The sequence below is a fragment of the Nannobrachium achirus genome (genome assembly GCF_963921795.1).
Source record: "Nannobrachium achirus genome assembly, chromosome: 14".
Lineage (NCBI taxonomy): Eukaryota > Metazoa > Chordata > Actinopteri > Myctophiformes > Myctophidae > Nannobrachium > Nannobrachium achirus.
In genome coordinates, this window is record NC_137821.1 from 11,745,296 (window position 1) to 11,761,363 (window position 16,068).

Below are 16,068 nucleotides of genomic sequence, written 5' to 3' on the forward strand. Positions count from 1 at the left end.
CTTGTAATAACATACGATTTTGGTGAACTTTTGAGGCACTACTCAAGGTCTATTTCTTAATTTGTCAAATTAGTTTTTGTACCAAGCTGCACGGGCACATCCATATGCTCCACTACAGTAAATCCCTCTTTTACGACAAACACGATGCACTGTACTGGTTTCCACTTGCCTTGCATCCACAAACTGTAAGTTCCAAGCATCTGGCCTAAAGAGGTTTTTGTTTAAAGCTGGGGGACCAACCTGCCTTCTACCATGTGCCAGACACAATTGATTGTTGAGGGTAGCTTTGGATACCCTCGTTGATAGTGGGTCCTCGTGATGTTCAGAGTCAAGGCATCACTTGTTGGCGGCAATGTATCAATATTGGCTTTCAGTTTTCAAAACAGGCCACAGAAAACGGCATGAATTGATTTGCTGGTTGATTTTGAGTGTGCATACACACTGCCAATGAGATAGTAGCTGTACTTGGTAAAAGTTGAGGGCTGGAACAATTTCCAGGCTCTCTTTTTTCCTATAGTGAACTGGCAGTGAGAACATTAAATGCTAACAGACCTTGGCTTATAATATCTCACTTGACATTTTGATATCTTGAACTTTTTCATGTATCCACATTTCTTGTTTCAGTTGGTATGCAAACATTAACACCAGCACATCTGTGTCTCTGCAGAGAATGATGCACCTCTGATAGCGAGTAACAGTTATCACTCTTATGCCCATATATGAAGATCCCTGATGTCATCGATATATATCACTGGCCAGATGGCAAAGGCATGGCCCATATCTGTGTGGCTGGTTCAGATAGGGATCTCCATGTATGGGCATAAAATATATTGTATGTACGTATATGGATACATAGTATTATTAATAAAGGATATACTAAAATAAAACCATATTATGTTCATTCCCAGAAACAAAATCCCTTGTATGCCCATATATGGAGATTTCTGATGTCATCAATCCCAGGCCCTAACTAGCCAAGAGCCTGCTTTACTTTGATTTACACCCTATCTTCCCCGAGAACGTTAATATTAAGTCCATATATGTATATGGATATATATATTAATAAAGGATAAAATGTCCATAATACACTATGGGCATTCCCAGATGATGTCCTGTTAGGATACCCCCTCATGCCTTATCATCCCCAGTCATCAAACCCAGGCCCTAACTTGCCAAGGCCCTGCTTGGCTTTACTAATTAACATACATTTTATGCCCATATATGGAGATCCCTGTCCCAATGTCATCAATATTAAGGACATCTGGGAATGCCCATATTTGATAATGCCCATATATGGGCATGTTTTGACATAACATTGTTGACTATCGTGCAGGGGTCTCCAAATATGGGTAAATGGTCCTGGCCAGATCACTGGCCAGATGGTCACTGGCCAGATGGCCAAGAATTGGTGCGACCTCGCATGTCGCGCTGAGGCGTCTTACTAGTATTAATCTTTACTCTTGCCAGCATCAACTAATATGAGCTTTGCTACCTGCATTTTCATTGCATTACCACATTAGTAGTACATTTACATAATGCAACTTACTCAACATTATTGCAGCAAATTTAAAATAACTTGTCATTACTGATTTGTGAGATTACAACCAGGCTAGAATACATGACAAGGGTTTAAACATTAATACTTAATAGGTTGTGTGCTTTTACCCAGAGGTGTTATCTTAGGTCAAGTCAATATCAGATTTGGCTCCTTGACAACCAGGTGTGACTGCACACACAGAATCAGCCATATCCTCCATCCCACCCCTCCAAAAAATATTCATCATCACTTTAGCCACCATCAACTAATATTAGCTTTGCTACCTACATTACCACATTAGCAGTACAATTACAGGTACATTAGCAAATCAGCTCAACATTATAGGAGCAAAATCCGATTTTACCACTTTTAAGTATACAGTGATAAAATGACCTAAAAATCATTTTCAGAGATGCCAACCACGCTAGATCACATCACAAGGGGTTAAAGATTAGTTCTGAATAGGTTGGCAACTTCTACCTGTATTTTATACATTACACCATACAATTACATTTGCAAATCTGCTCAACATTATAGGATCAAAATCCGATTTTACCACTTTTAAGTATACAGTGATAAAATGACCTAAAAATCATTTTCAGAGATGCCAACCAGGCTAGATCACATCACAAGGGGTTAAAGATTAGTTCTGAATAGGTTGGCAACTTCTACCCCGAGATAGCCGCATATGTCTGAATATCAGTTGCGGCCCCCCGACTATATCCCCCCTGGGCCCACCCTGAAGTTGCCAGGCCCACCCTATTTCTCTGTTCTGGCTGCGCCCTTGACACACACACACCCACCCACACCCACACCCACACACACACACACACACACACACACACACACACACACACACACACACACAGTATAAGGCCTGTCTATGCTCTCTTTAAAACCAAATATTACTGGACATTCAACAGGCTCATAGACACACATTAGTATATCACTCCAAGTATGACCAGTGAACAAGGAAAGACTGCTTTCATTAAATGCTAGTTGTTTTCAACCTGGTTGATGAGTGTCCCTGAATACACAAGGTATCGCAACACATATCGATGTCCCCATTAAACAACCAACAATTGTATCACAATGTATCAGCTTAAGGAAATGCATCTCAGGTTCATACATTTCCTGTAGCGTGGACACAGCTTTAGGCTATTTGCATGTTGTTCAATTCAGAAGGAGGGTGCGTAATTGCGTAATATCACATTATAGAGGCTGCTCTAACAACACGTGTCACAAGACAGCCTCCAGCACACTGGAAACGCCTTGTTCCTTTTGGGGTTGGTGAGAGTATATAAGATGGCTGCAGGCTGTATCAAAATTCAATGCGTTTCAGGATGAGGGCTTGCCGTGTCTTGCTGTTTGTACTCTTCTGTGTGTGTGAGGTTGGTACTGCAGGAGCCCATTTCCAGTTCAGTCTTGACCGACACGATGACCACGAAACAGAGTTGGAGATGAGCAAACACTAATTTGTATTTATTGTGGGCTCGCTCCACATAAATTCATGCTTATTTTAACTTCCCCCACTTCTTTTGGCATCCTACTACTTGCACACACTTTGTGCAAGAAATGTAGGTAAAACTTCAACAGCTTTATGCAGTTATTATTGCTTGTACTTTTCTTTTTAGAATTTTCTTTTATAGGCTAGCTATATATATATATATATATATATATATTTCTTTTTTCCCCCTTTTTTTCCTAGAGCATGCACCTTTTTGTGCTCTGATAACTCCTTCATATTTTCAACTAAAAACCTCATTCAAACGTTTAAATGTTCAGCGATTTTTGAATTTTCAAAAAGGTTTATACTTTTTCGAATATGTAACGTTATCGTACATTTTTCATCCCAAAGAATCTATTGGATCTAACCTTCAAATGCATCTCACCTTTGCAGCATCGTTACTCTGCCCAAAACCCAGCAGATGTTGCAGCATCGTTAACTTTTTGTAGGAACGTGATTTAAACTTTAAATGCTCACACGACTTTGGACTTTTTCATGGTTCAAACGGTATTCAAGTATGTCACACTATCTTTTCCAAACACATTGTCCTCACGGCCAAAGTATTCACCTTAGCCACGCTTGTCTTCTTTCACGCAATTTGACTACCAAAGTCCAAAGCACAGAGACACAGAATGTTAACTACCATGTTAAACCCCATGTTTATTGTCTTGGAAAAAGCTTGTTACTATAACCACCTTTTTGATTGTAGCCTACCAACACCAAAATCCCCCACTTTGTATCTCAATTTCTCAGGCCACAGTAGAAACAAAATGTGGTAAGTGGCTGATAAGCAAGCTCACGTGAGTCACGCTGCGTGCATTCTGTAGCAACAGGTGCTGCTTTTATGCTTTTGACGGGCTGAGAGCAGACCACTGACTTGATCTACACACTCACAACGAGTTGCTCTGTGAAACGTGGCTATTTTAAGGCTCATAGCATTCATTAGACCATTCCATCTCTCCTCTCATTGGCCAGAGGTCCCACTGTTATCAAAGTGCTGCCCTCTGTATTCCTCTTGGCTGGACTTTAAACTGCCATAACTCCAGTTCCTAGCATGCTACCATCTCGAAAAGTGTTTTTTGGACTTACCACCAATAGGGATGAGCTGTATTGCTGAATCCCCGCCCTCTCTGTTTCCCTATTGGCTGCACTTTAAACTGCCATAATTCCAATTCGAGCATTCTATTTTTTTTTCTTTTTTGGCTTGTAGCAAGCCCACATTGTTTCTTCAGGAACTATATTATCTAGTTAGTGGCCAAGCCAAGGAGTAGCAGAGGGCCACTTAATTTGTGGCCAAGCCACGCAGTGGCGAAGGCCACTTATTGATATTGTACTTTCTCCCCACTTTTTCTCTAGTGGCTTGACCGTAAAGACGCTTTTTACGAAACTCGGCAGTATGGTAGAGGACTATGCCAAACGGCTAAAACACGAAGCTTGCAACAATTGACCAAAGGGCGCTGTAGGAAGCCTTTGAAAATGCAAACTTTGAACAGGTACTGTATAGCTCATGCTCTGTTTGAGGTACAGCCATGAAACCTGTATAGATATATGCGTCTCCCCATGCCGAACAACTTTTACACTCTGACCTCTGACCTTTAGTTCTCCCACCATTTTGAATTATATGAAAAAGATTAACATTAAACATTAAAGAGTCTGACAAATGCACAAGCCGTGGGCAACCAGGAGGAGATAGATTTGTACTGTTTTTCATATAATTCAAAATAGTGGGAGAACTAAAGGGTCAGAGGTCAAAAGTCGGAGTGTAAAAGTTGTTCCGCATGAGGAGACGCATATGTGTGTCCAGGTTTCATGGCTGTACGTCAAACAGAGCATGAGCTATACCTGTTCAAAGTTTGCAATTTCAAAGGCTTCCTAAAGTGCCACCCTTTGGACAATTGTTGCGAGCTTCGTGTTTTCGCCGTTTGGCATAGTCCTATACCATACTGCTGAGTTTCGTAAAAAGCGACTGCACGGTCAAGCCACTAAAGAAAACGCGGCGGAAGTATAGAGAAAAAGAATGAGTGGCCTTTGCCACTTTGTGGCTTGGCCACTAATGATAATAAATATAGCTGTCCGCAGCGATAAAGTGGCCAAAAACGCCTCAAATCATGAACACAGTCTGCGATGTGTGTGAAACTTTGCACACACATTCCCACTAGGTCAAGGAACAGGTGCCACCCTTCTCACATTGCCTGTTATAGCGCCACCAGCGGGTCAACATTCTCATTGATTTTTGGAACAAAATGCCTCAAATCACGCATGCAGCATCTGATTGCCGTGAAAGGCCCAAGAACATGTGGCACCCTTTTCACATTGGCCTATTATAGAGCCACCAGGAGGCCAAAAAAATCTGACCTGCCGGAGACCTGTTCTAGTTTTTCCTTTTTTTTCTTTTCCCACTTTTCTTGCTTTTCCTGCTTTTCCCCAGCTGCTTGGCCACTTTATCACTGCTTAAAGCTATATTATACCATAGTTTTTTGGCTTAAAGCGAGCCCACAATTGTTTCAAAGGAACAATATTTTCTAGTTGGTAAAAACAAACCTAGCCCAGCCTTACCCTCCCCCTGATCCTTCTATTGTAAATATCTACTGTATACTTTTCTGTACTGTTTTTTTTTCTGACTATCTACTGCATATTACTGTGTTCTATGCGTCTGTCATTCAATGTTATATGAGATACTTAAATGGTTTCCTGTGCAAATGAGCCAAGTGCTTACTAGGATCTCCTTTTTGTTGACCTTGTACCAGTGAACTGTACCGTCATGAAACTGTACCTTTTTCTATCAAACCACAGAGAAACCATCAACCATCACAACCACAGAGAAACCGAAAACCACCACCACTATAACAACAGAGAAACCGACCACAACCACTACAACCACAGAGACACCGACAACAACCACCACGACCACAGAGACACCAACAACAACCACCACAACCACACTGAAATGAACAACAACTGGTAAGGTCAAATTGTTAACCTTCTCTGAAACTAGGCTTGATTACTCGTTTACGGACGCAGGTCGAAGAAGTATGGTTTGGTTTTAAAACTAAATATCTAGCTACTTTAGACGACGTGGCTCCCTTGAAAACCACGAGGGTTAAAGCCCACCAAGGGCCATGGTTTAATTCGGATATTCTGGAATTAATAAAACTTAAGATTGTTGTTGAGACAAAAAAATATGCCGAAAAACGAAAGTGCAGCGCTAAATAAAAAAAAAACGATTCAACTCTGACCTCAAAACCCACCTCAAGCATCTTACTGCTCAGGCGAAGAGACTTAAAAAACTGACAACCGCCCTACCTAAATCCCTCCAAAAAACCTACAGTACATTTACAACAAAATTGACGAATAGAAAAACAAACCACGTGACCTATATGGAAGTTACTTAACAATCAACTAGGCTTAAAACTTAAAACCATATGTCACAACATAAACATCAAAACAGCCGCCACTTTCATTTCTGACAAACGTGAAGTGGCTTTCCATCTTAACAAAACCTTTACCACCATAGCCCGTTCACTGGTCAAAAGACTAGTTGCCCCATCTGGGCAGTATGGTGAAGAGTTTGTTAATAAATACTACAAAAAACTATGGGTTAGCAAAGTTAATTTTAAACTTGCTACGGTGACAACTGATGAAGTGTTTAAAAAAATTGAGCGCCCTACCTCAATGTGCACATTTAATTTGTCAGGAGCTATAGACAGACAGACAGACAGAGATGCGGTCAAGCTGTGACAGTATCTCTAAATTGTGACTTACGGTTGCAATGATCATCATGTTTGTTTTTTGTTTTTTTTGGGGGGGGGGGGGGGGGGGGAGGATCATGGCACGCACCCCATCTTTAAAAGAGCATGGATATAAATTGTAAACTATTGGGTATGGTTAAGAATAGCAATAAGGTATGTTCACTTTCGAACATACCCACTAAACAATGTCCGTCTATTATACGTCTAGGCTAAATTTATACCTAATTTATCCCGGCTATTTTTGGTATATTTTTAGACCGAATCTATACCTTTGAATTTTAAAATATTATTCACTAAATATTGATTAATAAAACAATTGGACGTTACATATATGATCTCCAACTGTCGGATTAAACTAATTAATATAGTCATTGATACATGTACACTATAGTTGCGACCGTCAGGTCGCAGTTTAGTATCAAAACCTCCACCGGCCGTCCGTCCGTCCGTCCGTCGGTCACACGCCACACGTCACACCTTTGCCCTGCTCATATCTCCGCATCAGTATGACATCACACTGCTGACATCAGTATGACATCACACCGTACACAAATGACCCTTATATGAGACCGGCATTATCTACCGACAGATTAGTAACAAGATGTCAAAATCGTCTAGGAAGGATGGTGTGAGTCATGCTGGCACCCTTCGCGGCAGGAGGAAGCTGGTGCAATCGACCCCTTGGCTTGTCGGGACCCCTGCCTACTAACGGGGTGGCAGGCTATCACCTCAGACTAGAACCCGTACGGGGTGGCCGACACCAGCCCATTGACAAGAGAGAGGCCTTGATGTCCCTTTACTCTTTGATGGGGTGGCCAGTTGACTAAGAGTTTCCGTTCGGGCCTTCTCGATATTGTACAGATTTCCACGGGAAATCTGGGGGTTGCTGTTACAAAGACCCTCACTCACCTTCACGTCATGTGGCTAGTCGTTAGGTAGCCATAGTTACACGTTGAAGGTTGAATCTCCAGATATGGAGATAACCAACACATCCCTCCATATATGGAGATAACCGACGAATCTCACTAAGTCTGACCTCACAAGCCCCATATTTGGACACGAACAACATATAACTCCATATATAGAGACATAGCTGCTGACATCAGTATGACATCACACTGCTGACATCAGTATGACATCACACCGTACACAAATGACCCTTATATAAGACCGGCATTATCTACCGACAGATTGTGGAGATAAGCAACCAACGGTCGCTTATCTCCTGATTAGGGAGTCTTACTGGTTTACATTTAGACGTCTATTATACGTTTAACATTATACGTCTAATATAGGTTTATTGTTAGCCCGAATCAAGACCTTTGAATTTTAAACCATGATTCACTAAATATTTATTAATAAAAAAACTGTACCTTATATGATCTCCAAATGTTCGATTAAACTAATCAGAATAGTCATTGGTCCATGTACACTATAGTTTATATTTAGACGTCTATTATACGTTTAACATTATACGTTTATTATAGGTTTATTTTTAGCCCAAATCTAGACCTTTGAATTTTAAACCATGATTCACTAAATATTTATTAATAAAACAACTGTACCTTATATGATCTCCAAATGTTCGATTAAACTAATCAGAATAGTCATTGGTCCATGTACACTATAGTTTATATTTAGACGTCTATTATACGTTTAACATTATATGTCTAATATAGGTTTATTGTTAGCCCGAATCTAGACCTTTGAATTTTAAACCATATTCACTAAATATCAATTAATAAACCAATTGTAAGTTATATGATCTCCTACTTTTGGAGATCATATATTTGCCATGTATTTGCCAACTTTTGCCATTGATGCCATTGATCCATTTACCGTTTACAGTATATTTTTAGACCTCATTTAGACGTTTAATCCACATCTATAATTATACCACGTTAGAATTATTTTAAATAACCTTTTTATTCGTTGTTTTAAGAAAAATAAATGAAGCCGGAAACAGCTCTTGTCTATAAAGTGCTCCTCGTGTGCCTATTCAATATATATTGATTAAATAAAATCATTTTAATAGCTATTCATCAATACAGCTAAAGTGGGTACTCGGGACCAGCCTGGTTCCCCCGGGGGGTCCCTGGAATGCCTGGCCGGGCCCCGGCGCTCGGTTGTCGGCTAGGGACCACTGGAAGGCCCCCCTGGAGGAGCGGCGGCCTAGTTGTGCGCCGGCAGCCGGCCAGAGTGCGTGGAGCCCCCGCCCGGGTCCAGGGCGGCGAGCCGGACACGTGGGCGCCTGGTTCGAGTCCGCACGGCAGTGGAGCTGCGGTCGGAGAAAGCCTGGAGCTCGGAGCGTGTTCAACCGCTACACTTAGGCTCATTTTCCCACGTTTAGAATTTTTTAAATTTTCTCCTGGGGACCGCGAACGGCGTGGCGGGGCACCGGCGCTCCATGGGCTGCCAGGGACCCCCAGAGAACCCCCCCTGAGAAGCGGACCCCTCCCCGGCCGGGCCACGCCGCGTGGAGTGGAGCATTGGCTTGTAGATCGGCTACTTTTGGCTATTTTTCCATATTTTTTTCCAGGGGGTCCCCCCTGGGTGCCAGCCCCGTTCCTCCCGGTCACACGGGGGCCGAGTTACGGCCTTTTTAGCTGGCTGCAGTGGCGGGGGTCGAACACTAGGTGGCGCTCTACGAGCGGCATGCTCTGGGGCGCAGAGGCCAACGCGTGGGTACCACCCCCGGCTCTCCCGGCTGCTCCTGGCCCGAGTTATGCCATTTTATGCGTGCTGCAGTGGCGGGGTTCCGCCAATAGGCGGCGCTCTGCGCGCGGCCGGCTACGGGGCGCTGAGGCGGACGTGTGGGTACCGGCCCCGGCTCTCCCGGCCGCTCCTAGCCCGAGTTTTGCCAATTTTTTGCTCTTTGGCGGTGCCGCCAGGGGGTCCCTGGGGGTCCGGGGGGTCCGGGGGCCCCCAGCCACTCTGCGGCCCCAGGCCGAGGCCCCAAAGTCGGACAGGAGCGGAGCGGCGGCCCGCCTGGTTCTCCAAAGCCATATCACCAGGTCCACGGTCATATCGCCAGGGGTCCCTGGAGGTGGTCCCCGACCGGGGGTCCCTGGAGGTGGTCCCCGACCGGGGGTCCCCGGACTCTGCGGTCCGAGGCCGAGGCCCTGGAGTCGGATTCGAGTCGAGCAGCGAAGGCCTCTCAAATCCTACTCATGTTGTCAATGATGTCATATTCAAATAGGACGAAACACCCATTTTAACTAACAGGTTCCAGTGGCCTGTCCATACTTTGACCGAAACCGCCGTTTTCGGTCAAAAGGTCCTTTTCTACCATAAAATGATATCCCTCGGGACTTCTGAAAAGCATTGGACCGAACGAGAGTTCGGAAATTTGCACGTCGGAAAACACAACTCACCGAACATTTCGGTCGAAGTATGGAGAGGCCTTAGGGTTTAAGGCTTGATTGAGTTTTATATGTTCTGAGGACCCTGTGGTTCCGTTTACAACAGTCAGAGTGAGGTCCTGAGGGCTTTGTTTCCGTCCATTGTCTGCAGAGATGCCGTACATCGTCAAACACCCAGAGGACAAAGTGCGCTACGAGGGAGGACGTGTGCTGTTGTGTTGCAGGGCAACAGGAGCGCCGACGCCTGACAAATATTACTGGTGAGATGGCAGATCACACTGTCTCAAATTTTAGAATGACAAATCTTGAGCAACAGGTTGGACCTGTGTGAAACTGCCTAGCTCAGGGGTCTTCAACGTTTTCAGGCCAAGGACCCTTAGCTGAGAGGGAGATAAAGCAGGGACACTATATATTGTATACAAATGTGTTGCAGATTTTCATCTGACAGCACTGTCATCAGTCCATGTTGGATTCGTGTTAATGTGTTTTTTTCAGTCGATACTTAGTAGTTTTGACTGTTCACTCTGTATTTCCCTTTCTTTTTTTTTACCTCTACACCAATCCTATTTGCCAAATCTACGCGCTCTCAACGCCTCACAGCACGAGGCGTTGAGAGCTTGTAGATCAGCTATTTTTGGCTAAAGTTCTCCTCAGAATAGGCATGCGAGGGTTCAAGTTGTTCATTTAAAATAATTTTGTCAGGAGATTTAACCATTTATTGGAGATTTAACCATTTATTGCATAAAGGGAATACAGTTAAAGGTACAGGAAACACAAAATCACTTTTTCTATAAATATATATTATATCAATGAGTCACTTGTGATGGGGGGGCAATGATATGGTTCATTTTGTCCATAGGGTTGTGGATTCAGAACTTTCTGCTGTCTGTAGCCCTTTCTGTGCACTTCTAGTTTTTGGGTAGAAAAGAAATATTTCGCGACACTCATTAAATATTTGCTCTCTTCATTCCATTAGTTCGGCGTGACATGGCTTATCTAATTAATATTAATGTTTGTAGTCGGCTTATTTGGAAACACACATGAGTTCTGGGCAAACAGAGCCGACACCACCGTGTTTACATGCCGTGGCCCGTGAGAGAAAGCTGTTTGGCGGCTGCTGCTACGGCTAGCTCGGCTACATATCCGATCTACAAGCGCACAAGGCGTCGCGAAAGCGACGCGTTGTGAGCTTGTATATCTGCTATTTTCGCGCATGTGGACATTGTGTGTGCATGACACACACACACACACACACACACACACACACACACACACACACACACACACACACACACACACACACACACACACACACACACACACACCAGTGTTGCCGTAGTCTTGGGTTGCGCGCCCCCGGCGACCCATATCTTTTCTGAGCCGGGGTCTCGCACACCCCCAAGTTCACAACTCGACAACTGATTTAACAAGAAACTAGCCTTTATGCATATCAATAGACCTGTATATTAGGTGTTGAGCGACGTTCGCGACCCCCCAAACATTTAATCACCATTGCACCACTGACACACACACACACACATACACTACACAGTCAGGAAATAGCCAACAGCGCTAGCGCCTAGCGTCCATTCTGCTCCGGATCACTGGATGTCCCCGCGGTAAACAGTCCAAAGCTGGAGAAAGTTAGCCATGGATTAGCTCCTTTTGGAACCACTCGCTCCGCCGCTATGCCGTTCGGAGCGGCGTAGCCGCAGAGCGAGTGGTTCCGAAAGGAGCTAGCCATGGATAAAAGCTCAGACAGCTTGTTTGTAAAATACTTGCACATGGTTCCTGGTTATAAAACATGGAGTTGCCGAATCTTTATATACCAATGGCTGGTTTTAAATGTTGTTTCCGAAATGCAAATGCAACAAGTGCGGACGCCGGACAGCTTCTCTCTGATAGAACACAATGAAATGTGCATTACTCCGCCCACTCCCCCCACAACAGCAGATAACCACTCCTACATTTTAGATAGCTTTTCATATTCTGAAATCTCATAAAACAAATAAAGAGGCGGGGTTTCCTTTTCCTTTAATCTTGGAGTTTGAAGGGCAGTGTTCGGATATGTTCCCTGAATTTTGTGCAAGCTTTTCTGAGCATCTAAGCTAAATCAAGGAACGCTAAGCAATACCCCCCATAGGGAGACAATAGCAGAACAATAGCAATACATGACATGAACTTAATCAGACAGTCAATCAGACAATCACGAGTATTGAGCTTAGCCAGACTAATCGTGCAAGGTGGAGGCTGGGGTGGAGGAGGGCAGCAGCTAGCAGCGAATGGTTCTAAAGCTTCAGAACCAAGCATAGCAGAGAAAGCGAGCCGTATTTAAATGTTTGTAGGAGCAGTGTCCAATGTTTGGCTGGCTCCTTGATTGAGGAGTGTGTTTCTTTCAGGACGACTTGTCTTAGAGAAACTCTGCTCTTCCTCTCCCTCCTCTTCACCCACTCACCCCTGCCTTTCAGGTACCATAATGGGACTCTGCTGGACAGGAAGCTGTATAAGTACGAAGAGGACCTTGTGCTGAAAGACCTGAAGCGTGAGCAGGCAGGTCACTACCACTGCAAAGCCAGCAGCTCTGTGGGCAGCATCAAGTCCTCTCAGGCCTTCCTCACAGTGCTTGGTACGTATACAGTATTTATTACCATAAAAATGTTTAATAAAAATCACACCCGAAGTGAGCGGTGCTCAATACTAATATACTGTTCCTGAAGAAACAGTGTGGGTTCGAGTTAGCCTGGTAAACCCCCAGTTCGAGTAGCACACTAAGTACAAATTGATGATGATTGCGACCGTCAGGTCGCATTTACTATCAAAACCTCCACCGGCTGTCTGTCAGTCAGTCCGTCAGTCAGTCAGTCAGTCAGTCTGTCTGTCACGTCACACTTTTGCCCTGCTCATATCTCCGCCATCGTTGCCCCTATCCATGTGAAATTTTCCACACACACTCCTTGCCTGCCAAACCACAACCTCCACCCATCAATTCTCACATGGCCCTCTTCTAGTGCCACCATGAGGCCGATTCTTGCAAAAAACATTTTTGGACACGGCTCTTACAATTTTTGCCCTAAAATCACACAAATCGGTACACAGTGTGTCTACACTCATCTCATCAACATGGACCTGTCCCATTTAGCGCCACCTTCAGGCAGATTTTTTAAAACACATTTTTGGACACTGCTCCTACAAATTTCCCCCTAAAATCACGCAAATCGGTACACACTTGCTCTACGCTCATGTCATCAACATGGATCTCTCCCATTTAGTGCCACCTTCAGGACGATTTTTAATAACACATTTTTGGACACTACTCCTACAGATTTTGCCCTAAAATCACGCAAATCGGCACACAGTATGTCTACACTCATGTCATCGACATGGATCTGTCCCATATAGCGCCACCATCAGGCCGACTTTTTCTAACATTTTTGGACACTGCTCCTACATATTTTGCCCTAAAATCACACAAATCGGTACACAGTATGTCTACACTCATCTCATCAACATGCATCTGTCCCATATAGCGCGACCATCAGGCCGATTTTTTCAAACACATTTTTGGAAACTGCTCCTTCACATTTTGGCCTAAAATCACGCTGCGACCTGACAGTCGCTTATCTCCCGATTAGGGAGTCTTCCACATGATGTTGTCACAGGGAACACTTACTTTCTCCACGGTAAATACTGTATTGTCATTATATATAATGATATATATATATATATATATATATATATATATATATATATATATATATATATATCATTATATTGTCTAATCAGAAAAGGGACGTACGGATAGGGTTGAACATATACACGAACATACAGTATACTGTACCTACGCACAAGGTTACTTATTGGAGCGGCTATCTCTGGATCTCATGATTGAGGTCCGTCGAGAGTCCTGCCAGAAGCTAGCTGACTCTTGAACTAAGCACTAAGCTATATTGGCAGCACTCTCGACGGACCTCAATAGAGACAGATACCCAAAGGATTAGACATGGAACAGCAAGGCATTGGAAGCGCCAGAGATTCTGCCAGTTAGTTACGAGCCTACGTCAGAGTCCCAGTGATCGGGCTCTATTTCATGTTGATGACGACATATTGATTAGGTCAGGATACACCAAATATGTACTAATTATTCGGTTTGCTTTCTTGGCCTAATGGCAGTGTGCACAAGACATTTGGCGCTGAGCGATTAGCTGCTTATAAAATTGTATTATTATTATTATTACCCTTATTTTTATTATTATTATTATGATTATTATTATTATTATCTTTTTTTAGTTGTAGCTGATTTACACCACTCATTTCCAGCAACACCCTGAACACAGCCCCCTAGGTGCCACGCTGTAAAAACAGCAGACAAGGGCTAATAGTCATTTCACCTGAAATGACACATTTTGACAAAAAATCCTGGAAAGGAACACTAGCTGGCACATTGATTTTCATTAAACAAAGTGCAGCTGCAATGGTAATTGAATACACATCTTCATGGGAAGTTCCAGCCAGCTGATTCACTGTGTAAAGTACCTCACCTGAAAGAGAGAAGTGGTCTACCTGTGTCATTTAATAGAACAGTAAGGTCAGAAACTATTGAGATTCCCAGCATCTGGGGTGCTTCTGGAGCATTACGTTTTTATTATGTTTACATTCGTTGAAATGGCTCCTTTCTAAACAAAGATTCTTTACTGTGAAAGATGGCCCCTAGACACTGTAAAAACCCTTCTCCAGAACTCCACTATACTGAATGGAAATCCAGAGGGTTGTCTATAAATCCTGATCTTTTTTTGGCGGTGGAGTCAAGTCCGACAGACATGTCCGTTTCCATATCTGTGTGGGCGAGATAGACACTGCGTGCACATCCCCCTGGTAATTGTTATAGCAATCTACCCCAAGCCTCTTCAGAGGAATCACAACACACACCTCCTCCTGGTGTTTACAGCATGAATGAAAAGAATAATAATCTTGGGATCAGTGTGTCAACTCTCTGCATGACAAGGCAGCTTGTGTTCATTATTAGCCTCTTTTCTTTCGAATGGCTTGAAGCTACATAGATGTTTTATTTTACAGAATAAATACAAAAGGGTCCTTGGTACATTAATGGTATTCCAGACTAATCAGACAGTTCCATCTGTCTGCAATATTCAACTTATTTGGGAGATGGGGGTCTTAACAAGAATATTTGATGGTAAACCAGACCATGATATCATGCACATTAATAATTTTGCCAATGTCTGGGCTAACAATAATCCTTTTCTTTCCAGTTCCCATCTGGATGGTTGGTAAATGTTCTCCTCAACTTCATGTCTATGTAGATATAAGAGCCAATACTGTATCCTACAACAGTATTTAAGAGCAATTATGCAGATGAAGGGATTATGTTCGCAAAAATATGATGATCATATGATTGTGAAAAATAATTCCTCTTCACACTCAATTAGCCAGAGCGTGGGTTCTTTTAATGATGTAATGTTTCAGTCGTTTCACAGCTCAACTCACAATATACAGTAATAAAGGAATGTCCAGATATGATTTAAAAATTATCTCATAGAAACGTATTTATTAAAAAATCATAAATGGTTTGCACAACACTTTAAGCAAAACTTGCTGTCATGCGGGGGAAAATAGGGTAACGTCGGAGAATCGTTCTAATCTATCCACTAGTATGTGAATGCACAAGAATGATTCTCTGAAATCCAGTTAATTCGAAGGACTATAACGTGATGTATTGATCACGGGAAAGGTAATAAGATCGGTCGATCAGACCTTTCTAGATTATGCTTTTAGGTGAAAGTATATTAAATCCCAGACTATACAGACGTTACTCTATTTCAAACCGATTGAGATAAAATCAAAAAAACTTTATTGATTATATCGTATATAGTCCCAAGGAAAGGGTGGCGAGAATCG

General features: G+C 43.0%; 1 protein-coding gene across 1 annotated transcript in view; it reads left to right on the forward strand.

Annotated features, from left to right (window-relative positions):
* LOC308297807 (cartilage intermediate layer protein 1-like) overlaps window positions 1–16,068 on the forward strand; it is a gene marked incomplete at both ends in the record, with an annotated part of 43,273 nt that overhangs the window by 17,424 nt on the left and 9,781 nt on the right. The window contains 4 exon segments of the mRNA XM_080741374.1: window positions 5,838–6,005; window positions 8,984–9,102; window positions 10,280–10,415; window positions 12,624–12,781. Coding sequence (XP_080597500.1) covers window positions 5,838–6,005; window positions 8,984–9,102; window positions 10,280–10,415; window positions 12,624–12,781 — 581 coding nt within the window.